The 27,826-nt window shown below is 44.2% G+C and overlaps 1 protein-coding gene across 1 annotated transcript in view; it reads right to left on the reverse strand.

Annotated features, from left to right (window-relative positions):
- The window catches only part of B9D1 (B9 domain containing 1), a 129,866-nt gene that overhangs the window by 63,514 nt on the left and 38,526 nt on the right, over positions 1-27,826 (reverse strand). Inside the window, exon 5 of the mRNA XM_068244154.1 lies at positions 2,768-2,830. Coding sequence (XP_068100255.1) covers positions 2,768-2,830 — 63 coding nt within the window. The remainder of the gene's footprint in view (positions 1-2,767; positions 2,831-27,826) is intronic.

Consider the following 27,826-nt stretch of genomic DNA (forward strand, 5'->3'; position numbering starts at 1 on the left):
CACACTTTACATATTTGCCTGGAGTTGAATTTTGACAGCAGTTCGGGTCTGTTTTTGCAGCTCACATTGATTTCATATTTAACAAACCGTTGGCTATAAGACAAGAACTGCAGGAGGTATGGAGGAGTTCTGGCTAAAATAAGTTCCCTGCAAGACAATCAATAAGCACATGATGACCAGTAAATAGAAGTATTTTCAGAAATAAGATTTCATTTTGCCTCAGGATGCAAAGAAATGTCAGAATATTAAACCGCTAATAAAAAAAATAATGTGTATGGTCAGGTTTTACTTTTCCTTGGACATCTCTTCCGGGTGGGCCTAAGAGGGACACTTAAGCCCCCCCCCCCCCCCCCCCCACAACACACCCCTAGTCACACAAACCATAAAGATTTAACGCAAAAAATACTGTATACTCTGGCGTAGAAGACTACTTTTTAACCCTTGAAAATCATCTGAAAAGTCAGGGGTGTCGTCTCTGATGTCGGGTGATACTCCCTATCCTGTTGACGCAGGCGCACATGTGAGAGATCTGAGAGGCAGAGAAGGAGGTAAATAGGATAAAAGGGCGGGCCAGAAGGGTGAAAGAGGCTTGTTTTATGGGCACAGCGCAATCTATTCTTCCATACAGCTCTGATAAACAGGTAGAAAACGAGAGCTGACCAATCCGCTTAGGGAGAGGGAAAGTTGACCAATCTAACAAGTCAATCTCCTATATACTGTTATATACTGGGTACCACATACAGTACAGCACCAGTATTCGTTCATACATAGCACCAGTTTATGATTTTTTTAAACTTATATTTGGTGTGCGTTGGAAGAGGGGTAGTCTTATACGGCAAGTATATCCCAAACTCTATATTTTACCTGGAAAAGTTGGGGGGTCGTCTTATAAGCCCAGTCATCCTATACACCGGAATAGTTATGTAGTTCTATAATTCAAATCACACTGGTTCTTTCTATCCTGGTCCACTGTCCTTCATATTAACATTTAAAAATCCTATACAATGAAACCTCACTGTCCCTTCGTCATCCTTTCCCTGTCTGTGTGTCCGTGTTTTTTTGTACTCCGCATGTGCGCAGTACAGACAACCGTTGGGACAGGAGGACGGGCCAGGGAGCCGAATGGATGGGCAGGTGCGTGCTCGCACTGACTGGCGGCAGTGGCGGCGTGAAGAGACCTAGAGCCCATTTTTAAATGGGCTTAGGTCAGCTAGTAAAAAATATATTATTAATTTAAAAAAGATGGGAATAAAATTTAGAGTCAAAAACATCTTTCAAGAGAAAAACACATATAGTTACACAGATCTGTACATCAGTCCCAAAAGAGGGTCCAATGAGGAAGAAAGAGGGACAGAAGGACAGGGTTGCCGAAGAGGGACTGTCCCTCCAAAAGTTGGGAACTATGCCAACTTCCTCCAATTTACATCACACATCTTACTCCAAAACCACCACCACACTTACCACATCCTCACAATCCTACAGTACATGAGAGAGAGAGAGAGAGAGAGAGAGAGAGAGAGAGAGAGAGAGAGAGAGAGAGAGAGAGAGAGAGAGAGAGAGAGAGAGAGAGAGAGAGAGAGAGAGCCTACTTCCATGAGGCATCAGGGACCCGATGTTGCTTCAACAATGGCAGTTGTGAGGTGCAACACTGTGTGCTGGGGGATAAAGCATGGAGCGGTTGAGGGAGAGGGTGGGGCCGGTCTACTAGTCAAGCTACTTACAGTTGATGTTAATGGAAGTTATGGCCTGTGGAACAGGGGTGACAGCCAGATAACCAGAAAGCCAGGCTGATGCTATGAGAAGCATGACCCATTCAGCTATACCACTACCAAAGAGTTGAGGAATCACGTTTATAGGGGAAGGGGGAGGGGGGGGGAGAAGAGGGCAGGAAGTGGGGAATAGTGATGGTTGTAATCTGCTGATTTTGATCACATGAAATGTAATAAAATCTTGCAATGACAGCCACATGTAATTACGATTTGCAAATTCAATCAATTTCACGTAATCTATTCAAAATTCTCTCCTGCAAGGGATGCCCCTTTCCCTGTTACTCTACCGACAAGCTGCTTGTCGGTCGATTTAAATGGGGTCACAGCAGGGCGCAGGTGGGGGGCTGAGGGAGGTTCAGAGGGAACACAGAGGTATGGCATGGTGCAGGAAACATGCCTCTGTGTCCCATTTGCATCCCAGGCCCCCATGCCGCCTCGGGTAAACTTTAAAGCGAACCCAAGCCAAAGCTTGGCTTCAAAATGAGTTATTACCCTGCAGAGGGAATCCTCAGGATCCTGTCGAGGCTTCCCTCGGTGGTCCACAGTCCCCCTGTTGCTGTGTGTGGCCCCCCTCCACGACGTGGCCACGCAGCTCCTCTTCCATGCATTTAGAAGCTCGAGCCTGCCCACGCATGTGCAGTAGCATGGAGCCTGCTGTTTTATGCTACTGCGCATGCGTGGGCAGGCTCGGGCATCTACTTCATGGCCATGAATGCAGAAGCGGAGCCGCGCGGTCCCGAGAGGATTAGCTACAAAGCATTGTCGCTAATCTTCGGGGAGGGGACGCGCTTACCGACGTGGACAGCACACAACCAAGGGGAGTCTCAATAGGATCCTGAGGCTTCCCTCTCATTAGGTAAGTATCTGATTTTGCACCCCGAGCTGCAGGTCCAGTACACTTTAAGCAGTCCATCTGTAAGCCCAGCTACAAAAATGTATCTTTGCTCAACATAAATGGAATGATGTGACTTTCAGTCGAATGAAAGACATGATCTTACCTTGTGAATTTCTGAAGCTTGGACGTGGATTCTGGAACAAACATGGGGATTGTCTTTTTATGTCTGGGGGGGAAAAAGCACAACAAATAAATGAATATTACAAAATAGGCAGGAGAGGAAACAGAACGCATATCAATGAGAAGCCCCACAGAGCGTGTGAAGCAGTGAAGATTTAATACACGTTTTTCGAAAACTGACCAAACTCTGCAAAGGCTTCTGGGAAACTGTGATTACATGGTAAAGGGCGGAGGTGTGTGCAAATCTGTTTCCAAGAAGCAATTACTTCAGAATATGGAGATGCTGGTTACGTATTGCCTAGGGAGTAACGTAATCTCCTTCCTACCCATTTCTGTTCAACAGGGAAAAAAATGATGCATAAGATCAAACACATACGTAATGACGATCTTCCACAAAGGAATACAGTTCATGAAATAAAGGTCTTGTAGACATCTACGTTTTTCCTCTAATAATAAGTTAGATTATATGTTCTCAGCCAGTGTTGTGTGGACCCCAAGTGGCTCGCACACAGGTCCAGGGTGTGATAAAGTAAATAGCAGTTGAGTTAATTGACTATGGATAGGAGACTTTGGTTCCTCAGATGGCCAATACCATTTTTTCCACTTGAAATCTATAAAAAAAAAACCTTGAAGACTGATGGGTTAGCTATATTACAGTTAATTGGATGAAAAGGATATCTGTCCCCCACATTCAACCTTCCCTTGGCATTTGTCCGGTTTTGTTGCCTCACAACTTGAAATTAAAAATGGATTGCTTGAGAGTTTCACTATTTCATTGACACAACAGCCCTACCACTTTAAAGATATGTTATTTGGTTTATTGTGAATCAAACAAGTAGGGCAAAATAACGAAAAATGTCAGCGTGCATAACTATTTACCCCCCTAAAGTCAGTACTTTGCGGAACAAACTTTTGTGGCAATTACAGCTACAAGTTACTTTGGCAGGGGCGTAACTATAGGGGATGCAACCCCCTCAGCCACGATTATTTTCTGGTGAAATGCTGCCCACTTTACGTTTATTTTCTGCTGAAATGCTGCCCACTTTACGTTTATTTTCTGGTGAAATGCTGCCCACTTTACGTTTATTTTCTGGTGAAATGCTGCCCACTTTACGTTTATTTTCTGCTGAAATGCTGCCCACTTTACTTTTATTTTCTGCTGAAATGCTGCCCACTTTACTTTTATTTTCTGCTGAAATGCTGCCCACTTTACGTTTATTTTCTGCTGAAATGCTGCCCACTTTACGTTTATTTTCTGCTGAAATGCTGCCCACTTTACGTTTATTTTCTGGTGAAATGCTGCCCACTTTACGTTTATTTTCTGGTGAAATGCTGCCCACTTTACGTTTATTTTCTGGTGAAATGCTGCCCACTTTACGTTTATTTTCTGGTGAAATGCTGTCCACTTTACGTTTATTTTCTGGTGAAATGCTGCCCACTTTACGTTTATTTTCTGCTGAAATGCTGCCCACTTTACGTTTATTTTCTGCTGAAATGCTGCCCACTTTACGTTTATTTTCTGGTGAAATGATGCCCACTTTACGTTTATTTTCTGGTGAAATGCTGCCCACTTTACGTTTATTTTCTGGTGAAATGCTGCCCACTTTACGTTTATTTTCTGGTGAAATGCTGTCCACTTTACGTTTATTTTCTGGTGAAATGCTGCCCACTTTACGTTTATTTTCTGCTGAAATGCTGCCCACTTTACGTTTATTTTCTGGTGAAATGCTGCCTACTTTACGTTTATTTTCTGGTGAAATGACGGCCACTTTACTTTTATTTTCTGGTGAAATGACGCCTACTTTAGGTTTATTTTCTGGTGAAATGCTGCCCACTTTACGTTTATTTTCTGGTAAAATGACGCCCACTTTACTTTTATTTTCTGGTGAAATGATGCCCACTTTACTTTTATTTTCTGGTGAAACATTGCTGCATTACGATTATATTATGGTGAAACGCTGCCCCATTACAATTATTTTCTAGTGAGACGCAGCCCCATTACAATTATTTGGCACCTATGGGGGGGGGGGGGAGTGGGGGCATCCAAACTTTCGCAGGGGGGGTCCAGTGATTTCTAATTGCATATACAGTCCATATACAAGATAACTGGGTTTTAAATGAACAATCAACATTTATTCTTCAGTATTCAATGTTCTTCTAGATTGCGGACAGGTAACCACAAGAACCACATACAGGACTCCACATCAAAACAAAGGACTGCCTGACACGCGTTTCACGGCCAAAGACCGCTTCCTCAGAAGCACACAGTACATACACATATCAAATGTTGGTTCACAGGTAATATCGCATCGCAATCTGTAAAAACAGTAAGTCCGCTCTCCTAAACAAAACCCTGGACGCATCCATGGATGCGTCCTAGCGTCCAGGGCTTCGTTTAGGAGAGCGATCAGCAATCTTCAAGTCTGACCACACATTCTCTTTTGGATTGAGTAGCATGCTTCAGGTTATTGTCTTACTGGAAAGTAAACCTCTCAAATCACTGGCAGACTGACAAATGTTGTGTTCAAGAATACCCCTGTATTTAACATCATCCACCTTTCCATTAACCCAGACCAGTTTCCCATTCCCTGCTGCTGAAAACCATCCCAACAGCATGATGCTGCCACCATGTTTCACTGTGGCGATGGTGTTATTAGTGCGATGGGATGTGTTGTGTTTGAAGCAGACATTGCATTTTCCTTGGTGGCCAAAAAGTTAAGCATTTTGTCTTGTCTGACCAGAGCACCTTCTTCCATACATGCCTTTTGGCAAACTAAAAACGTGCTTTCTTGTTTTTATCGTGAATGTTTTTTTTTCAGTCACAAAAAGTGCATAGAGTAATTTGGTCACGGGCTTTCCTGTGGAGGATTCTTGTACACGTCAAAGAAGAAACAGGTGACTGGCACTCAATGTGTCCTGGAAAAGCACTTGGAATAATTTTACCGAGCCGACTGTGCTCTCTACCTGGTGAGAGTATCACAATTGTAAACTTCAGAAAAAAAGCAGGTCCAGCACCAGTCGTCGATGCTTCAGTGAGAATATTTATTCCAATAGGTACAATAAGGATACATGAGGGTACAAAAGGACGGCCTGACAGCCGTTTCGCATGTCCCCCTGCTTAGTCAGAGGCCAAAAAGAGCCAGCATTCCCCCAGATGTGTAGGATCTTTCCTCCCTGTGGAATGAATGTGTCATTGCAGTACATCCAGGAAAGCTGTAAAGCAGGGGTGTCCATACTTTCTTGGCTCGTCATTTATCTCGGGCACCTATGCCGGCACCCTTTTTTCCACAAGGGCTCCTGTGTCCTTTTTTTCTAGCACTACTATAGCATAATGAAATCCCTGCAGCTGTGGGCATGACTACACTAAAATGCACAAATCTTGCACTGACTGAACAGGGAGACAAGTGATGAAAATTTAGACCGGCAGTATAAACAGTGGGCTGTTGCCATGGTTGCGAGTAAGCAGCATTCAGCAAATCTCGTACCAGACTAACTGGAAAGGTCACGTTAATCACATTATATTACAGAACCCTGTTGTGTTAAAGGAATAATTGTTACAAAAGCTACACATAAGAATTCTGGAACGATCAACAGAAGATTAAGGGCCAGTTCAGACGGACTGCTCCTGGCATTTTTCCCTGTCGTTTAATGCTAGGGATCCAGTGCATTATATATAGAATTAAGGGGGAGGGGGCGCGTTCATCTCGCAGGGTTTAAAGTTGTTTGCCATCGTTTAGTGAAGCAATTGGTTGACAGAGTTTTCCCGGATGCTACATGCAGTCGTGTGCATTCCATTTATCATCGCGCTCCCCTAATCTTCTAAACGTGACAGGACAACAAACAACCATAAATGCCGTTAAATGCTTTTCTGGGCAGTAACAAAAAAAGTTTGATTAAAACGAGCTGCCGGGAGCTGTTTGTCTGAACCGACCCTTAGGAGATGGAATGGGAAGAAGAGGAACAGTTTTGCTTGGAACATGGGTACAAATGAGAAAGCATTGGAGTCACATGAAGCATGATGTGGAATGCAACTCCGTGACTCTCCGATGGAGATGGTGCTGAACTGCTTTGGATGGTATTATTTGGGTTTCTGAATAAGGAAACCTAGATTCGAACAACAACAGAACTAGTGACTACAGGGAGGGCAGAATTATTAGGCAAATTAATATTTTGACCACATCATCCTCTTTATGCATGTTGTCTTACTCCAAGCTGTATAGTCTCGAAAGCCTACTACCAATTAAGCATATTAGGTGATATGCATCTCTGTAATGAGAAGGGGTGTGGTCTAATGACATCAACACCCTATATCAGGTGTGCATAATTATTAGGGAACTTCCTTTCCTTTGGCAAAATGGGTCAAAAGAAGGACTTGACAGGCTCAGAAAAGTCAAAAATAGTGAGATATCTTGCAGAGGGATGCAGCACTCTTAAAATTGCAAAGCTTCTGAAGCGTGATCATCGAACAATCAAGCATTTCATTCAAAATAGTCAACAGGGTCGCAAGAAGCGTGTGGAAAAACCAAGGCGCAAAATAACTGCCCATGAACGGAGAAAGGTCAAGCGTGCAGCTGCCAAGATGCCACTTGCCACCAGTTTGACCATATTTCAGAGCTGCAACATCACTGGAGTGCCAAAAACACAAGGTGTGCAATACTCAGAGACATGGCCAAGGTAAGAAAGGCTGAAAGACGACCACCACTGAACAAGACACACAAGCTGAAATGTCAAGAGTGGGTTTTATAAGGTTTTATGGACTGATGAGATGAGAGTGAGTCTTGATGGGCCAGATGGATGGGCCCGTGGCTAGATTGGTAAAGTTTAAATATAATTGGGAGTATGTTCTTTTTTGAAAAAAAGGAAAAGACTGAAAACCTTATCGTCCTTTTAGGGGTCATCCACTCCACCCTTTCACAAGACTTTGTACACTATAGAAAGGACCGTAGAAAAGATTCATGCAGGATCTTCAGGTACAAAAATATCAAAACTTTATTGACACAAAAATAGATAAACTATTAAAATATCTCTGTAGGAGGTTCCTTGTAGATATTTCCAGCACAGAATTCAGATATACATATAGACTTAATTGTAGACTTAATGCATTTTATGGGAAAGGCAACGACACGTTCGTTGCGGGTGTACAAGACCCTTCATCAGGCCAAACTGCAGAAAGTACTATCTACAAAAAAGCATAGAATAAACGTACATTAATAACATTAATATAATGTATATAGTGATACCGGCACCTCACAGAGAAAGAAGCCCATAAGTGAACAGAGTGACAAAGTGTATTCACTATCTGAATTCTGTGCTGGAAATATCTACAAGGAACCTCCTACAGAGATATTTTAATAGTTTATCTATTTTTGTGTCAATAAAGTTTTGATAGATTGGTAAAGGGCAGAGAGCTCCAGTCCAACTCAGATGCCAGCAAGGTGGAAGTGGAGTACTGGTGTGGGCTGGTATCATCAAAGATGAGCTTGTGGGGCCTTTTCGGGTTGAGGATGGAGTCAAGCTCAACTCCCGTCCTACTGCCAGTTTCTGGAAGACACCTTCTTCAAGCAGTGGTCCAGGAAGAAATCTGCATCCTTCAAGAAAAACATGATTTTCATGCAGGACAATGCTCCATCACACGCGTCCAAGTACTCCACAGCGTGGCTGGCAAGAAAGGGTATAAAAGAAGAAAAACTAATGACATGGCCTCCTTGTTCACCTGATCTGAACCCCATTGAGAACCCCCATTGAGAACCTGTGGTCCATCATAAAATGTGAGATTTACAAGGAGGGAAAACAGTACACTTCTCTGAACAGTGTCTGGGAGGCTGTGGTTGCTGCTGCACGCAATGTTGATGGTGAACAGATCAAAACACTGACAGAATTCATGGATGGCAGGCCTTTGAGTGTCCTTGCAAAGAAAGGTGGCTATATTGGTCACTGATTTGTTTTTGAATGTCAGAAATGTATATTTGTGAATGTTGAGATGATATATTGGTTTCACTGGTAAAAAAAAATAAATTGAAATGGGTATATATTTGTTTTTTGTTAAGTTGCCTAATAATTATGCACATTAATAGTCACCTGCACACACAGATATCCCCCTAAAATAGCTAAAACTAAAAACAAACTAAAAACTACTTTCAAAAATATTCAGCTTTGATATTAATGAGTTTTTTTAGGTTCATTGAGAACATGGTTGTTGTTCAATAATAAAATTATTCCTCAAAAATACAACTTGCCTAATAATTCTGCACTCCCTGTATGTCCATGGCTATCTGGGTACTCTGGATTACGGCAGCTTAAAGAGAATCTGTACTCTAATATTCTTACAATAAAAAGCATACCATTCTATTCATTATTTTCTCCTGTGCCCCTCTGTGCTGTTTCTGCCACTCTCTGCTGCAATCCTGGCTTGTAATTAACAGTTTTAGGCAGTGTTTACAAACTAACCAGCTTCTAATAGGCTCAGCTAAGCATAGTGTATGAGTCATTCAGAGTATGCAGGGGGCCTGCAGAGGGTGTGTATCGCTTCTACCAATCACAAGCAACCCTGCACATTCCACACAATCAAGCTTTAGCCCGACAAACAGGACAGAGGAAAGATACATTGATTTATTACAGAGACAGTGCAGTTAGGAAAGACTGCAGTAAGCCAGAGCAGATTAGAACAGGCATAGGAACTTATAGGATAGAAGAACTAAGGCTGAAAAATTTGTTACAGAGTCTCTTTAAGACAGAACCAGTCTGGCATTACATGCAATTATTGGATCTACAGGTTACCAAGTTACTCTGACAAAACAGGGCTCTTTTTTTCAGGGACATTAAAGGACAACTGAAGTGAGAGGAATACAGCGGTTGCCATATTTTATTTTTAAAGGAAAACCGAGGAGACATGTGACATGATGAGATAGACATGTGTATGTACAGTGCCAAGCACACAAATAACTAAGCTGTGTTCCTTTTTTTCTTTCTCTGCCTGAAAGAGTTAAACATCAGGTATCCATTTTTTTTTTTTTTTTTTAAATTTTACAGACAATCAGCATTTTCCGTTACATAACGGGGCCCGAGCTATATAAAATCAGCTTCATCAGCATGCTCTTTTGCTTGGGCCAATTTTGCATCATAGTCTGCTTAAATGTTTAATTATAAATATTCATATTTTGGACCATTTAGTACATGCGCTTTTACAAATAAAAACAAACAAAAAAAACAAACAAAACAAAACAGCAACAAAAAACAAACAGACAAACTCAGACAAACCAAAAAAAAAGAAAAAAAAAAAAAAGACAAAAACAGCCACAGATTAAACAGTGGAGTAATATTCTATCTACACGTAGTAAGCTCTGGATATCTCACTCATAGCAAAAAATAATTATCCCTCATAGGCTATTTCTCTAGGATGGAAAACCATAATCTGTAGAAATTTACGGGGGAATCCGATTGGTCGTCCAATATATCTGTATCATTATTTTCTTCCATTCTTAAATAAAAAGAAATCTTATTCCTCCATTCATTCAAACCAGGCGTAGATATAGTTTTCCATTGTTCTGCAATTATTTTTCGCGCAACCAACAATGCAAAATTCACAAGTTTCCACATAGAGTCATCTTCTATACCATTGCCTACACCTTTGCCACAACCAAATAATGGCATAAATATATTGGCGTCGAGATTAAGATCAAAATGTTCATTAATGTAGTAAAAAATGCAATTCCAAAACTGTTGAATCCTTGGACAGTAGTACCACATATGTAAATAATTAGGTGCAGGATCACTACATCTCCAACAAAGATTTTCAGAGTTTTGCCCTCCTTTTATAAATCTACCTGGAGTCTGATACCACTGCATCACAAGTTTGTATTGGATTAATTGGCAGGCGGGTAATTTTGAAAATATGTTTCCATTCTTGATCACTTATCGGTGTCTTAAGGTCGCGCTCCCACCTATTAAAAATAGGTGGACGCACAACTTCATCCCTCTTTTGAAGAATATCATAGATCTTAGAAACCACTTTAGGGGGAACTATCCTCTTCATAAACAAGGCTTCTAATTCATTTGATGAGGATCTTATCTCACCAAATTCTTTTTTTAAACTGCCCAATATTCTTCGTGAAACTTGAATAGCCCCCTCTGCCATATTTGAATCAAACAATTGAGTCAGCTCACCAAGAGTGGACCACTCTGACAGACCTAGTCTGGACAACCAGACCTTATCCCTGAATTGCGGTATTCCTAAACTTTGCAGGGATATAATTGGAGACAGCCTCCTGACACCCTTTTTGGGTCTAATATAGTTATAGAGCGCAAGTATAGTTGGTCTTATTAAGGGATGAAAAATACGTTTGGAAAATGTAAATAATATTTTAGGGTTCCAAGAGGATACAATGTTATTATCAATCCATCCTAGCTCCAATTTGGACCATATATTGGTCGGATCATCCAGTCGCCAAGACAAGACCCTACTCAGATGGACAGCTAGGTAATAATTGTATAGATCAGGAGCACCTAATCCTCCATGATGTTTATCCTTAGTTAAAGTTCTGTAACAAATTCTAGCTTTTTTTTTATGCCATATAAATTCCTGAAATAATCTGTGGCAGTCTTTAAACCACAGTTTTGGAACAAAAATCGGCAAATTCTGGAATAGGAACATCATTCTGGGTGTGATCATCATCTGGATGATAGCAACCCTACCTATACTGTTAAAACAGGGTCGATCCCAGTTGTTTAAAAGGTTTCTGCACTCAGTAATCATACTCCCGTAATTAAGATGAAAAAGATTATTCAGATTTTTATCAATCTTTATACCAAGATATTTCATAAACTTATTATTCCAGCCCACACTATATCTACAACTTATAAGTTCCTTTGTTGCAAGGGTACAATTTAAATCCAAAACTAAGGTTTTTTCAGAATTGATCTCGAATCCTGATATCTTGCCAAAATTCAGAACATGCTCCATGGCACTAGGAAAAGAATTACTCGGATCAGTAAGTAACAACATTAAGTCGTCAGCGTATGCCAGAACTTTAACTTTCATGTGGTTCTGGACCAGTCCATGGATCATGTCATCCCTCTGAAACATCAGGTATCCATGTGACAGTTTCTGTCCGGGTCGGGACTGGGTCAGACTATAGCATAACCCTCACTGATAAGTAATTACAGCCATAAAATACTTTCCTGTCAGTAAATAGGTCCCGAGAGCAGGAAAGAGATAAAAAGGGTCAATAATTAATAGATTTGAGCTCTGACATACTGTACTTCAATGAAGTAAAAAACTAGATTTAACCATTTACCGCCATCCTAACGTATTAAAACGTCATGCTTACCGCTATTAACAGCAACATGACGTTTTAATACGTCGCGCATTCCCGCCGCTGCTACCGCCGTGTGTCCGCCGCTACCGCCGCCATTACCGTCGGGATCCCGTGCTGGGTGATTGGGGAAGAGGACCGAACAGTCCTCTACCCAATCGCAGTGCCTGGAGTGAATGGACGTGACCGCAAACAGCGGCTACGTCCATTCACATAAACAGGAAATGTAACAGTTTAATAAAGTGTGTAAAAAAAAAAAAAAAAAAAGTGTACACGTCCTATGAGTGTTCACTAGCGCCATCTTGTGGCCAAAAAGTATATTACACCTACAAAATACATACATTTTCAAGTATATACACATCATTAATAAAATTACACTTCCAACCCTCCCCCCCAAAAAAAACACTTGTAAAAAAAAAAAATCAGCTTAAAAAAAATAAATAAATAGTTGCCTTAGGGACTCAGCTTTTTTTATTCTATATTTTATGGGGGAAAATTAATTTTAATTTATTACATAGGGGCTTGTAATTATGGCCAGAACAAACAGAAAAATAACCACTTATATTTCAAAATAATATACTGTCGCCATACATTGTGGTAGGGACATAATCTAAACGGTTTAATTATTGGGACCACTGGGCAAATAAAACGTGTTTGTTTTATCCACAGGAGAATGTTTAATTTTAAAACTATAAAGGCTGAACACTGAGAAATAATGATTTTTTTTCTTTTTTTTCTGTTTTTCTCATTAAAATGCATTTAGAATAAAAAAATTCTTAGCAAAATGTACTATCCACAGAAAGCCTAATTGGTGGCGAAAAAAACGAGGTATAGATCATTTTCTTGTGATAAGTAGTAATAAAGTTATTAGGGAATAAAAGGGAGGAGCGCTGACAACTGAAAATTGCTCTGGTCCGTTAGGATAAAAACCCTTGGAGGTGAACTGGTTAAATATAAAATAAAACTGTGGGATATCTAAAAAAAAAAAAAGTCATTTCTAGGAGACCGAGGATTGATACAATTATTTTTCTCATCAGTTTATTTTCACCTCGGATGTCCTTTAAATAATACTAGTAGCCCAGCATTCTGCTGATTTTTCATGTCCGAATCACACACCTGAAAGAAGCATGCCGCAAATCCAGTCAAAGTAAAATCAATCTGATCCGCATGGTCATTCAGGGTCTCTGACTGAAAGTAGTCAGCAGGATAGCCAGGCAATTTGCATTGCTTGATGCCCCTTGCACTCTTGAAAAAAAACGTAAAAGTAAAGGAAAAGGGGGTTTGGGGGGCATGTGCAACAAATATCAGTCAACTCGTTAGCAAAGTGAAAAAGTATAAATACAAACTTGGTACTCTTCCCTGCTACAAGAGACCTGCAAGTCTAGAGACTTGAACAGTTCACGCGACACAATTCAACAAGATGGAAGTACCCAAATTGACACAATGCAGTCGCAAAGGCTGCAGTGCACCTTACCGCCCGGATCATGCAGAAATGCAAGTCAATGGGTGAGGCAGGCAGTGTGCATGACGGGAATCCCAGTGACATACTTCCTGCCGGACAGGGAGTGCGTCAATAACCAGGGGGCGGGCCTATGCATATGACCCTGTCGCTACACCATGGCGCAGGGTTGTATGAAGCTTAATTTCTGCAGTACGATGCGGTGTGAGCACTGCAAGCTTCTAGAGTGAAACCACCCTAAAAGGAAATACATAGTCAGCCTCCATATCTCTCTGGGCCCTTTCACACTGGTGCAGTGCGGTATCCGGTATGGCATTTTGCCGTAGCCTAACAGTAGGGCAATAAAAGACTATGGGGTAGCTGATATTGCATGCAGTGCGGCATGTGTTTTTTTTTTAAATGCCGCCGCGAGTTTTCCGCGTCAAGTATATTTTAGCAATACACTTCCGCGCACGTGACCGCTTCAGCCACAGGAAGTGGGCTGAAAAAAATAAAAAAAAAAGTAGACTACCTTATCAGGGGGTTGAGCAGATCAAGTAGCGCAAAAACCGCCGCTCCCTGACGCTCCTGTAGGCCGCACTGGCCCACTATCACTCTCGTGACCTGTAGGTCACGACGCTGCAAGGAGAAAGACTGTCTCTCTCGCAGCGTGCAGGGGGCGTGGTCAGGGAGAGAGAGAGCTGTCCAATAGCAGCTCTGGCAACCCTGAAGAACGCCCTTGGCGGGCGTTTTGAACAGGCAATCCCTCTTCCTGAGTTTACCTCTGAGATAGCGACAAACATTGTCGCTAATCTCGGGGATCTATAGTGCGGCGGTGGGGGGGGGGGGGGGGGCAGAGGGAGGCAGTGTGAGGACACCGAGGCATGTCATGAGGCAGAGAACATTCCTCTGTGTCCCATCTGACCACCCGAAGATCTACCTCCTGTTTGTTTCATTAAAATTCCTGGTCGTTTCAGTGTGAAAATGGTTAATATGAATGTGTGCATATCTAGAAAGACTGCCAGATTCCATTCAGTTACAGATTCATGTCATGTATCCCCTCCTAAATTATATGCAGCAGCCACAGAATAATCTTCTGTATTCAAAAGTACCTTTTGTACCCTATAAGTGGATCAGAAAATAAACACAACACTTCACATAAATTAGTAGGGCACTTGACAATATTACCAAATCAAATGGTTATTTGGAGGAAAAATGTTCCCTTTTGCGAGTAGTGAGATAAAAATAAACCCCAAGCCAAAACTTGCATAGCTGCTTTTCCTGGGTCAGTCTGTGCTAATTGCTGTCATCAGATAATCAAGACACACAGAGGACGTGTATCTCCGGAATTACATAAACCCGGCTTGGCTAACATAACAAGGGTTATTAAAGGACCACTCCAGCAAAAAAAAAAAGAATGCAGTTAAAATCTAACAGAACTGACAGGTTTTAGACAGGTCCATCTCATGGGAGATTCTCTGGGTTTTCTCTGTTTTCAAAAGGATTTCCTGAGCAGCAGTTGCTAAGTCTAACTGACAAAATAGTGTATACAAGAGTGGAGAGGCTGGCCGGTTTCTTACTATTTTGGCACTTAAACTTCCCCTCCTTCGGGGCAGGTAACTACTTCCCTGCATTTTCCCATATCTCATGAGCATGTATTATTTTAAAACTGTAATGGCCGAAAACTGAGAAAGAATGAATTTTTCAATTTGTTTTCTTATTTTTCTGTTAAAACACAGTTAGATTAAAATAATTCTTAGCAAAAAAGTGCCCCACAAAGAAAGCCTAATTGGTGGCAAAAAAAAACCAAGATATAGATTGTTTTGTTGTGATAAGTAGTAATAAAGTTATAGGCAAATGAATGGAAGGAGCACTGACAGGTGAAAATTGCTCTGTTTTTTTAACGGGGTAAAACCCTTGGAGGTGAAGTGGTTAAACTGCTGTTTAGGAAATTTTTTGTAAACATAGAAAACCCTGAAAATCCCCAATGAGGAGATGGACTAGTCCAAAACCTGTCGGTTCTGCCAGATTTTAACTGCTTTCTTTTTTCAATGAAGTGGTCCTTTAAGGGAGAACTATAGTAAAATTAGTATAACTTTATTTTATTTTTTTAAAAATACTTTTAGATACATTTAAAAAAACATGCATGACACTAAATAGAGTTTTGTCATAATTCAGGTCAATGTGCTAATTACTGGGGCTCTCTTTTTCCTAACTGGCTTGCAACAAGACAGGGACGATTTTAGGCACAGGCAACCCAGGCAGTTGACTATGGCACCATCTGTAGGAGGGGCACCAAACATCACCATTCTGTTTGGAACTATTCTGCACATCTGCTAGTCACATTGTTGAGGAATGTTATGGAACTAAAGGCAACAACACCTAACCAGCCCAGTTATTTGTCAACGCTGCAAAGGGTACCTGGAACAAATAGAACAGTGACGTCATTTGCAGATTCCAAGTAGCATAGGAGGGTGGTGGCGACATTTTGTTATCTTGCCTAGGGCAACAAAATGGCCAAAAACAGGACTGGTGGAAAGCTACTTCCTTTCCTGGTGAGGTCAAATAGAGCTGTTGTAGTACAGATCTCTCTCCTTCCCAATCCTTTAAAGAGGAACTCCAGCCTAAACAAACATACTATCATTAAGGTACATTAGTTATGTTAATTAAAATAGATAGGTAATATAATCGCTTACCCACCCTGTTTTAAAAGAACAGGCAAATGTTTGATTTCATGAGGGCAGCCATCTTTTTGGTTGAAAGGAGGTGACAGGGAGCATGAGACACAGTTCCAACTGTCCTGTGTGCTGATCACCCCTCCCAGTTGCTAGGCAACGTGAACAACAACATAGGAATTCCCATCATGCTTTGCACAGCATCAGGGAAAAAAAGCCTGGGCAGTTTTCTTTGATGGGGCGGAGCTTAGCTAAAAATGCAGCTACAAATGATGCTTTGGTAAGAAAAAAAAAAGTTCTGATGCTGTGAAACTGTTAAAGAAACACCAAGCCTTTTTTAGTTCTGCTGAGTAGATTTTTAGTCCGGAGGTTCACTTTAAAGAGCAAATTCAGTCTAAGGCCAGAAACCCACTAGGAGCGATTTCTAATCGCTAGTGATTTGAAAAAGCTCTTGCTAAAGCAATGCTATGGAGGATTTGTATAAAATCACATCGCTCAATTGGGATCACACACATAGAATTACATTAGCAAGAGTTTTCAAATCACAAAACGCTAAGAAAACCGTTCTTGCACACTGCACGCGATACCGATTCAGATTCCGCTTTTTAATCAGTTTTTACATCCGATTCAGATTCTGATTTGCAGTGTGCAGGGAGCAAACTGCAAATCAGAATCTGAATCGGATGTAAAAACTGATTAAAAAGCGAAATCTGAATCGGAATCGCGTGCAGTGTGCAAGAGGCCTCAGTGGGTTTCTGGCCTAAAATTGCACATTTAATAGTTAATCTTCTACCACAAAGTTATAATAACCTCTGCCAGGTCTCATTCTTCTAAACCTCTCCCCGAGTCCAGTGTCCGTCAGCACGTAGCCTCGTCCCCTTGCAGAAGAGCAGCATGTTTATGCTATGGTACGTTTCTGCAAGGGACGGAGCTACACACCAGAAGTTAGCGGACAGTGGGCTCAGGTAGAGATTTGGAAGAAAAAGACCCAGCAGGTTGTTATAATTGTATGGTAAAAGACTAACAATTTAATGTGTCATTTAGGCTGATTTTGCTCTTTAACTGTGAGGCTGTAAAAGTTGTGTCGCCATAGACTTACACGACTTCAGGTTCATCGCACAGCGACGGTAATGTAGGTATGCGCTCACGTCGGGATTGTGGCAATCACATCCCTTCAGCCGCAAAGTGCTGGTGTGAAAGGCCCCATAGACTTCCACTGGTGTAGCATTTGCCTGTAGTGAAACCAAGCCAACACAATGCGCCGGTCTGAAAGGCCCCATAGTCTTCCACTGGTGTACCATTGGCCTGCGGTGAAAACAGGACAACGCAACGCACCAGTGTGAAAGGGCCGTCAAAGAAAAATAAATCGGTTTCTGAAGGGTGCTGCATTCACAGAGTTGGTCATGCCATGTTGCCGGGGACTATAAATCACAGGATATACTGTATAAATCACAAGACAGACTGGAAAGTATTCAATGAATCCTAATGGTACCGGGTCACAGGTATACGTTATATTGCACCGCAGGGTTTATCTGCCAGCCTTCAGTCCAGGTTCCAGCAACGAGCAGTATTTCATTAGAGCACGTTTTAGCCCGCTGGTGTCCAGAGATGCTGATAGGAGGAGCTGATAAACGCTGGTTTGTTTGGAGTCTGGAGAACAGGGCTCTCGGGGTCAGGATTCAGGGCTGTCACATCTCCTCTCCAGATAGCGAGCAGCTACGGCAAGCCGTCTCTGGGCAGCAGGAGCCGGCCATATTTACTCTATCTGGCCATGTCAAGTGTGATTAATCGGCTGAATTACGGCAGTGAGTATTGGGCTCCGGGAGGTAATCTTTTATATGAAAGCAGAAGATTCTTCTGGCTCAAGACTTTGCAAACAATGAGTCATCTCGCCAACTCGCTGAGTCTGACAGAGCATTTAACCCTTCCGAAGCACTGAGGCACATCTCAGAAGAAGTGAGATCAACCCTATTCTGAGTCCTCCTTTATTACCTGGACATATGCAGCTTCGCAACAATACCAAGCATGCACTGATGTGATGCTGCATGCCACAATGCAATAATATGGATGAGCAGCAGACAGCCTGTGTGAACCGTCTGCTGTTAGTCAGGGCTGGATTTCTGGAAAGGCCTCACAGGCCCGGGCCATGGGCAGCTGCAGCCCAAGGGGGGCAGCTGGACATGAAAGAGGGGCTGCTACATACAAAAGATGAAAATCGAGAGCAACACATGCAAAAGTGAAACTGGTGCCCAAGGGAGCTGCTCATGAAAGAGAGTGGCTGATGTACATGGATATCACACATGGAATGGGAGCTGCTGCACAAGAAAGGGGAACCACAACATACTTGGCCTAGGGCCACAAAAAAAAAAATCTGGTCTTGCTGTTAGCTTAAAGCAGTTTACAACCTCCACCTATACCATATCTGACTATATAAAAATTGATAAAAATACGCGAAATAATAGACGGTCATGTAATTGTAGTCAACGCAGTTTTTAAAGGGGAACTGAAGCAAGAGGTATACGGAGGCTGCCATATTTGTTTCCTTTTAATCAATACTAGTTGCCTGGCAGCCCTGCTGGTCTATTTCTCTGTAGTATCTGAACAACACCAGAAACAAGCATGCTGCTAGTCTGGTCAGATCTGACTTTAAAGAGACACTGAAGCGAAAAAAAATGATGATATTATGATTTGTATGTGTAGTACAGCTAAGAAAGAAGAAAACATTAAAGAGACACTGAAGCGAGACTAAATCTCGCTTCAGCTCTCATATATAGCAGGGGCACGTGTGCCCCTGCTAAATTGCCGCTATCCCGCGGCTAAACGAGGGTCCCTGACCCCCCAACCCACCCCCCGCAAACCTTGGTCGGAAATCTGGTCGCAGATTAGCCCTTCCTAGAGGCAGGGGTAACGGCTGCAGCCGTGCCTCACAGCGCGTCTATCAGACGAGCATCGCCGCCTCTCCCCCGCCCCTCTCAGTGAAGGAAGACTGAGAGGGGCGGGGGAGAGGCGGAGATACGCGCTGACAGACGCGCGTGGGGCAGGGCTGCGGCGGTTAGCCCTGCCCCAACCAGGAAGCGCTCCCCCGCATTACGGAGGGGATTTGGGGGGACAGGGACCCCCGTTAAGCCGCGGGATAGCGGCGTTTTTATATATGAGGTCTGAAGCGAGATCTATTCTCGCTTCAGACTCTCTTTAAGATCAGATATATCAGTCTAATTGTTTCCAGTACAGGAAGAGTTAAGAAACTCTAGTTGTTATATCTATGCAAAAAAGCCATAAGCTCTACGACTTTCAAAGTCGTGGAGAGGGCTGTTTTCTGACTTTTATTATCTCAACTGTAAGTGAACTAATTACTTTTTCTCTGCCAGAGAAGAGGTCATTAGTTCACAGACTGCTCTGAAAGAATCATTTTGAATGCTGAGTGTTGTGTAATCTGCACATATTATAGAATGATGCAATGTTAGAAAAAACACTGTATACCTGAAAATAAAAATATGAGAATATTTTCTTTGCTGCTAATCTTCTAGTAATTATTCATAGTACACAACCAATTCACTATATCATATATATTTTTTTCGCATTAGTGTCTCTTTAAAGTCTGAAACACCTGATCTGCTGCATGCTTGTTCAGGGGCTATGGCTAATAGTATTAGAGGCAGAGGATCAGCAGGGCTGCCAGGCAACTGGTATTGATTAAAAGGAAATAAATATGGCAGCCTCCGTATACCTCTTACTTCAGTTCCCCTTTAAAGAGAATCTGAAGCAGATTTTTTTTTAGCTCTTATTGTTGTGCAGGCATCTTCAGCATTAAAATCCAGGTTGTTTCGCCACATCCAGGTGGCAGAACGAGTATTATTTCCCCCAGAAAGCCTCTAAATAGATTCCACGAGTTTTCAGGTCGCACATTTTGCTGCCCAGAAGAGGAAGAGCTGTGCGCTGTAGCTCTGCCTCCAGTCCAGTCAATCTCCGCCTCTCCCCACCCGTCTCAGTGAAAGAAGACTGAGAGGGGCGGGTAGAGGCAGAGATCAGCGGAGATTGACTGGTGAAGAGGTAGAGCTACTGAGCACAGCTCTGCCTCTACCAGGAAGAAAAATTCTGTGATCGTAAAATCTATTTAGGTCATTTCTGGGGGACAAGATACACGTTCTGCTGCAGAGATGCAGCGAAACAACCTGGATTTCAATGCTGAAGATGCCTGCACAACAATAAGAGCTAAAAAAAACCCCTCCGCTTCAGATTCTCTTTAAATAATACGAGGTTCATCCAGCGGGTAAAAGCTGTTTGCTTTTATCTGCCACACAAGGTATTCTTTATGTGTGATGTCAAGTTAATCTCTTCTCTCCGTGCACCGCCTTTCTCATGACTGCAGAATGTCAGTAACTGTTTGTTCAGCAGCATTTACAGGAAGTCCCCATATTTATTTACGGTTGTTGAAGGAGGGGTGTCCCCTGCACCTACCTATTACTGTGCCTTCTAGCTAATTACCTGTAACCCCTTTTTTTGTAGTTCCTTTGTGCCCACTCTTATGCCTCCTGTTCCCCCTTTTAAAGGGAACCTTAACTTAAAAAAGTTTTACTTACCCGGGGCATCTACCAGCCCCCTGCAGCCTTCAAGAAGTACATTTTTATGCGTTACAACAAAATTTTATGCATTACACCAGTAACGCGTAAACATGTACTTGTTGATATCTGCAATAGCCTGCTGGGCGGCCTGGACGAGCTCAGCTCGTCCAGTACCGCCGGAGCCTGCCGCTCAGGCCCTGCTGGGCCGATTTGGCTCAAATAAAAAGCAGCACACGCAGCCGGCACTTTGCCAGCCGCGTGTGCTGCCTGATCGCCGCCGCTCTGCGCGATCCGCCGCGAGCAGCGGCGAAAGAGGGTCCCCCCAGCCGCCTGAGCCCAGCGTAGCCGGAACAAAAAGTTCCGGCCAGCGCTAAGGGCTGGATCGGAGGCGGCTGACGTCAGGACGTCGATGACGTCACTCCGCTCGTCGCTATGGCGACGATGTAAGCAAAACAAGGAAGGCTGCTCATTGCGGCCTTCCTTGTTTATTCTGGGCGCCGGAGGCGATCGGAAGAACGCCTCCGGAGCGCCCTCTAGTGGGCTTTCATGCAGCCAACTTTCAGTTGGCTGCATGAAATAGTTTTTTTTTCATTAAAAAAAAACCCTCCCGCAGCCTCCCTGGCGATCTTAATAGAACGCCAGGCAGGATAGTTTCCTGCACCAGCGGGAAATGCGTAAAAACGTACGCATGGCGGCCGGCCAAATCCCAGTCGGCAAAAAACGAAACTAGCTGGCAGCGGGGAACCAGAGGAGCCATGAGTGACTGCGAGGGCACAGGATGGCTGCAGGGGGCTGGTAGATGCCCCAGGTATGTAAAACTCATTTTTTTTAGAGTTAAAGTGGACCCAAATTAAAAATACAAGACTTCAGAAATAAAATCTATTTTCTAAATTATAATAATAAATAGCAGCGTTTTTTCAGCGGCATGATGACAAATATAAAATATTTTACATTTATTGGAGGAACCCCTCCCTTCCTCTCATATTGCCGGGACAGAATCCGGCAGACTGGTGGAGCAGGTGGCAGGGCTGTGGAGTCGGTCCAAAAATCCACCGACTCCGACTCCTCAGTTTAGGATTCCACCGACTCCGACTCCTCAACTCCGACTCCTCTAATTTGCATATTACAATTTTGTTGATTAAAAGTATGTAACATGAAATTCGTCTCTTAACTGCCAACGCTTAGGAATTTTACAAGACAACTGAAGTGAGAAGGATATGTAGACTACTATATTTATTCCCTTTAGACTAAAACGAGTCCTTGGTAAGAGTACTTGTAAAAGGTACAAACCGGAACAAAGAACATCTATCAGGCCCTAGGCAATGTAAGTGTGGGTACATGTAAGAATGATGTGCAGGTACTCTGCAGGGAAATAAGGAGATTCTTCCTCTATTACACATTCTTCATGCACAATCTGAACAAGGTTTATGGGTGACAGACAACACCTCTGTGTTCAATGTGCACAGCATTCTCAGTGGATTCCCTGCAGCTCTGTGGGGAGTGCATATGTAGAGTATAGTACTACTGTGTAACAAAGTAAACCTGAGACAGATGAAATTAAAGTTTTATACATACCTGGGGCTTCCTCCAGCCGCCTTCAGGATAATCAGTCCCTCGTTGTCCTCCTCCACCACCTGGATCTTCTGCTATGAGTCCAGGTACTTGAGCCAGTCAGGCGTAGTGCGCATGCACACACTCCGCCGCCAGGAGCATACTACACCTGTGCAGCACTATTGCGCAGGTGCAGAATGTTCCTGGCTGTGGGAGCGGCATGCGTCCGGACAGCGCTGACTGGCTGAATTACCAGGACTCATAGCAGAAGACCCGGGTGGTGGAGGACAGCGAGGGACTGATTAGCCTGAAGGGGGCTGGAGGAAGCCCCAGGTATGTATAAAACTTTACTTTTCATCCGTCTCAGTTACCCTTTAATTTGTAGTCACCAAACCAAATTTTAACAACATATCAAATTATTTGATTTCATCAGCAAAGGGAGTGCATACATTTGCATAAATCAGCATCAATGCAGAATTATTTCCATCTCATTGACCATCTCTATTAGTGACACAGCTACACATCAGGCTTTATTCTTACAGCATAGATGTTATTTAGTATATATAACAGATTCCTGTGTACACATCATATATACAGTCACAATCAGATATGTATATCTGACCTTAAAAATACGGGGACTGCTTTATTGAAGCAGCACAAGTAACTAATTTTGATTGGTTTATTTCATTTTTGTGGACTGAGCACAGCTATTACTGTATATATACACATTATTTTTAATGACTATTAAATAGAACATTTTATCATATTTTCTATTTTAATTACAGTTACAAATTCATTAGGAGTCGGAGTCGGTGCATTTTTTCCCGACTCCGACTCCAGGCACCCAAAATTGCCCGACTCCACGACTCCGGCTCCACAGCCCTGGCAGGTGGTGTCCGGCAATGGAGGAATTGCTAATGGCTGCCTCCTGTATAAACCTAGTTATGGAAAGAGAAGGGTGAAAAGCATACACTGAAATGCTCATAGGTTTGAAGCAGTGTTTATTTATCTTTGTATGTGTCAGAGTGGCGCAACTAAATATTTTGAATAAAACAATTGTTTGGTTTGGGTCCGCTTTAAAGTTCCCTTTAAGCACAATTCAGCCATAAGATGTGCTGTCCCTCACAGTTGCATGTGAGGCATCTCTGTTTGTCCATCAGCTTTCCTCTATTTGGGGGATGTGGTGACGTCACCATCTCACCGGGGATGCTACTAGCTGGCAGCAGAGCACAGCTTGCTTTTTTACCTATGCATGCTGCTCTGTAAAGGTGACCATATATCTCTCGACCATCCGAATACATAAATCTTATTACCACCAAGAGCATGCCCGATTAACAATGCAATCAATTTCGGTCCAAAATTGGTCGCATGTATCGATCGGACATGCTGCAAGATATCGGGCCATCATGGTTGATCAGGTGCACAGTGGTAACAGTGAATGATATCGGGACGAACGACGAAACTATCGGCCCTGTTCTCCCTAGTCTATAAAATGTCCTGTCTATTACCTGTCCTACGTCACCCACCGCACGGTGCCCATCCGTGTTCCGCCTCTTACATCTGTGCCGCACATGTTGATGGCGTATAGCAGGTGGCGCATGTGTGACGTCACATGCACTAAACACCAGCGGCGTATGAAGCCCAAATGGAGGAGTGGGAAGACGGATGGGCATCGTGCCGTGAGCAACACTGGGGTCACATAAATACACTAGTGAGGCAGCTTGAGGCGGTGGATGCGGACGATTCCCGAGAGATTTGCTGAAATCGATTGGGAGTGAGACTGAGAGATCGCTCTCTAATCAGATTCGAGCAGAGAGAGATTTGTCTCTTGGTGGAATCTGCCCATCATCACTAGATGTATAGCTACCTTAAAGGGAAGGTCCACGGAGTTGGTTAAAAAAATAAAAATACTAATCCACTTACCTGGGGCTTCCTCCAGCCTGTGGCAGGCAGGACGTGCCCTTGATGCCGCTCCAGAGGCTCCCAGTCTTCTCCGGTGGCTCACCCGACCTGGCCAGGCCGGCTTCTTGGTCGGGCTTCTCCTTGCGCTCCAACGTGCATCTCACACGGTCGCACTGACGTCACCGGACGTCCTACGCATTGTACTGCGCAGGCGCAGAACTACTGCGTCTGCGCAGTACAGCCTGGAGGACGTCTGATGATGTCAGCGCGACCGCGTGAGACGCACTTTGGAGCGCACAAGAGCCCGACCTGGAAGCCGGCCTGGCCAGGTCAGGTGAGCCACTGGAGAAGACCGGGAGCCTTCGGAGTGCCATCGAGGGCGCGTCCTGCCTGCCACGGGCTGGAGGAAGCCCCAGGTAAGTGGATTAGTATTTTTATTTTTTTAACTAACTCCGTAAACCCTCCCTTTAAAGAGAAACCATGAAAAAGAATTGAACTTCATCCCAATCGGTAGCTGATACCGTGTTTCCCCGAATCTAAGACCTCCCCTTAACATAATCCCTAGTATAAATTTCGAGTGTACTCGAAATATAAGACATCCCCTTAAAATAAGACAGGGAGCCAGGCGGGGACATGGTCGGCGCTGGGATCCTGCTCCGTTCGGTCACCTAAGCCCCTCCCCCCCACTCGGCCGCTCGCCTGCTTTACCTTCTCTCTGTCCCCACTCCTTGCCCCATCCAAAAGCCGGATCCCCTAAAGTTTATGCCCGGCATAATTGAAAACGGCAGATCAGCGGTGAAAGGCTGCTCATGTAGCCCAGTAACAGCACTGCCCTGTAAGGAAGTAAACATAGATAACTTCCTGTATACGGTAGCGCTTACTGAACTGCATTAGCTGCCTTCACCGCTGATCTGTGGTTTGAATTTTGCCGGGCATAAACCTCAGGGGGATCAGACTTTCTCAAGGAGGGGCCAGGAGCGGGGACAGAGAGAAGGTAACGCAAGCAGGCGGGTGGGTGTGTTATGGAGGGGGACTCTAGCTGCACACAGTGGAACTCGGCCTACATGCAAGGGGGACTCTGGCCTACATGCAAGGGGGACTCTGGCCTACATGCAAGGGGGACTATGCCTATACACACAGGGGGACTATGCCTATACACACAGGGGGACTATGCCTATACACACAGGGGGACTATGCCTATACACACAGGGGGACTATGCCTATACACACAGGGGGACTATGCCTATACACACAGGGGGACTATGCCTATACACACAGGGGGACTCTGCCTATGCACACAGGGGGACTCTGCCTATGCACACAGGGGGACTCTGGCCTACATGCAAGGGGGACTCTGGCCTACATGCAAGGGGGACTCTGGCCTACATGCAAGGGGGACTATGCCTATACACACAGGGGGACTATGCCTATACACACAGGGGGACTATGCCTATGCACACAGGGGGACTATGCCTATGCACACAGGGGGACTATGCCTATGCACACAGGGGGACTATGCCTATGCACACAGGGGGACTCTGGCCACAGGGGGACTCTGGCCACAGGGGGACTCTGGCCACAGGGGGACTCTGGCCGCACACAGGGGGACTATGCCTATACACACAGGGGGACTATGCCTATACACACAGGGGGACTATGCCTATACACACAGGGGGACTATGCCTATACACACAGGGGGACTATGCCTATACACACAGGGGGACTATGCCTATACACACAGGGGGACTATGCCTATACACACAGGGGGACTATGCCTATGCACACAGGGGGACTATGCCTATACACACAGGGGGACTATGCCTATACACACAGGGGGACTATGCCTATGCACACAGGGGGACTATGCCTATGCACACAGGGGGACTATGCCTATGCACACAGGGGGACTATGCCTATGCACACAGGGGGACTATGCCTATGCACACAGGGGGACTATGCCTATGCACACAGGGGGACTATGCCTATGCACACAGGGGGACTATGCCTATGCACACAGGGGGACTATGCCTATGCACACAGGGGGACTATGCCTATGCACACAGGGGGACTATGCCTATGCACACAGGGGGACTCTGGCCGCACACAGGGGGACTCTGGCCGCACACAGGGGGACTCTGGCCGCACACAGGGGGACTCTGGCCGCACACAGGGGGACTCTGGCCGCACACAGGGGGACTCTGGCCGCACACAGGGGGACTCTGGCCGCACACAGGGGGACTCTGGCTAAATACTAAAGGGGGATCTGGCTACTCCTACAAAATATAAGACCTCCCTGAAAATAAGCCCTAGCACATATTTTGAAAGAAAAAAATATATAAGACAGTGTCTTATTTTCAGGGAAACACGGTATACCCCTTTTCCCATGTGAAATATTTTCCTTTTCACAAATGGATCATCAGGGGGCGCTGTATGGCTGATATTGTGGTGAAACCCCTCCCACAGGAAACTGTCAGGACTATGGTCCTGGCAGTTTCCTGTCTGTGAACCAAAAAAACAAGCAGCAGCTATTTCCAGTGACATCACCTGCCAGCAGTAAAAATGTCACCATGTGATAAATGTCAGAATGTGAAGCAGGGAGAGGAAAGATTTTACAATGGGCAAACACGGACTAAGGGCTCGTTTCCACTATTGCGGTGCAGAATCGCCTGGATTCCACCGCTGATGAAATAGCATGCGTTTTTGCCGCGAATTCGCATGCGAATTCGCATAGGTGAGGGTATATGCGAATTTAACCATGTCACTGCCTGTTTGAAGTTACATTGGTACCTATGCGAATTCGCATGAAAATTCGCATACCATAGCCGCATGCGAATTCCCTATTAAATACATTAGCGGCGATTCGCATGCATTCCACTCGCAGGCGAATTCGTTGGCTCTTTTGTGCGTTTTTTAAACGCTGAAAAAAAACGCACCTCAACAACGCTACAGTGGAAACAGGCCCATCCACTTGCATTACATATGCGAATCCGCATGCGTTGGACGCATGCGGATTCGCGATAGTGGAAACGAGCCCTAAATCATTTATACATAATTATTGTAAAAATGAAGCACTTTTTTTTATTACATTATTTTCACTGGAGTTCCTCTTTAACCACTTTACACCCAGCGGTACGGATTTCTCCGTCCCTTTTTCCACCCTGTTACCACCAAGGGACGGAGAAATCCGTACCTGACGCCGCTCCCGCTGCTGTCCAAGCTCCCGCTCGCTCGTCCGCGTGCCTGCCGCTCGTGCACACCGCCGCCCGCTCGCCCGGAGATCAATGAACGGGAAAAACCTTTCTGATGAGTCATGAGTGACGAAACATGTAAGGCGGGGTCTAGACGCGGAAGAGACAAGTACAAACACGCGGACGACGGCGTCACCCAGGGCAGGAGAGAACACCGAGCGCGCGGCGGTGCGGACTCTGCAGATACATTGGGGTGCGCCTATGCCAACCGGCCAACTGTACGGGGGAGAGCCCGTGGGAGAATACTCTATGCTTTTGATGACATCTTTTAATCTGTAAGTGCAATGGAATTTTACATTTTTTATTAAAGAAACAGTATCACACTATTTGAGGCATTTGTTTCATTGAGGTACTA

The sequence above is a fragment of the Hyperolius riggenbachi genome, chromosome 7 (genome assembly GCF_040937935.1).
Source record: "Hyperolius riggenbachi isolate aHypRig1 chromosome 7, aHypRig1.pri, whole genome shotgun sequence".
In the NCBI taxonomy this organism is placed as follows: Eukaryota; Metazoa; Chordata; class Amphibia; order Anura; family Hyperoliidae; genus Hyperolius; species Hyperolius riggenbachi.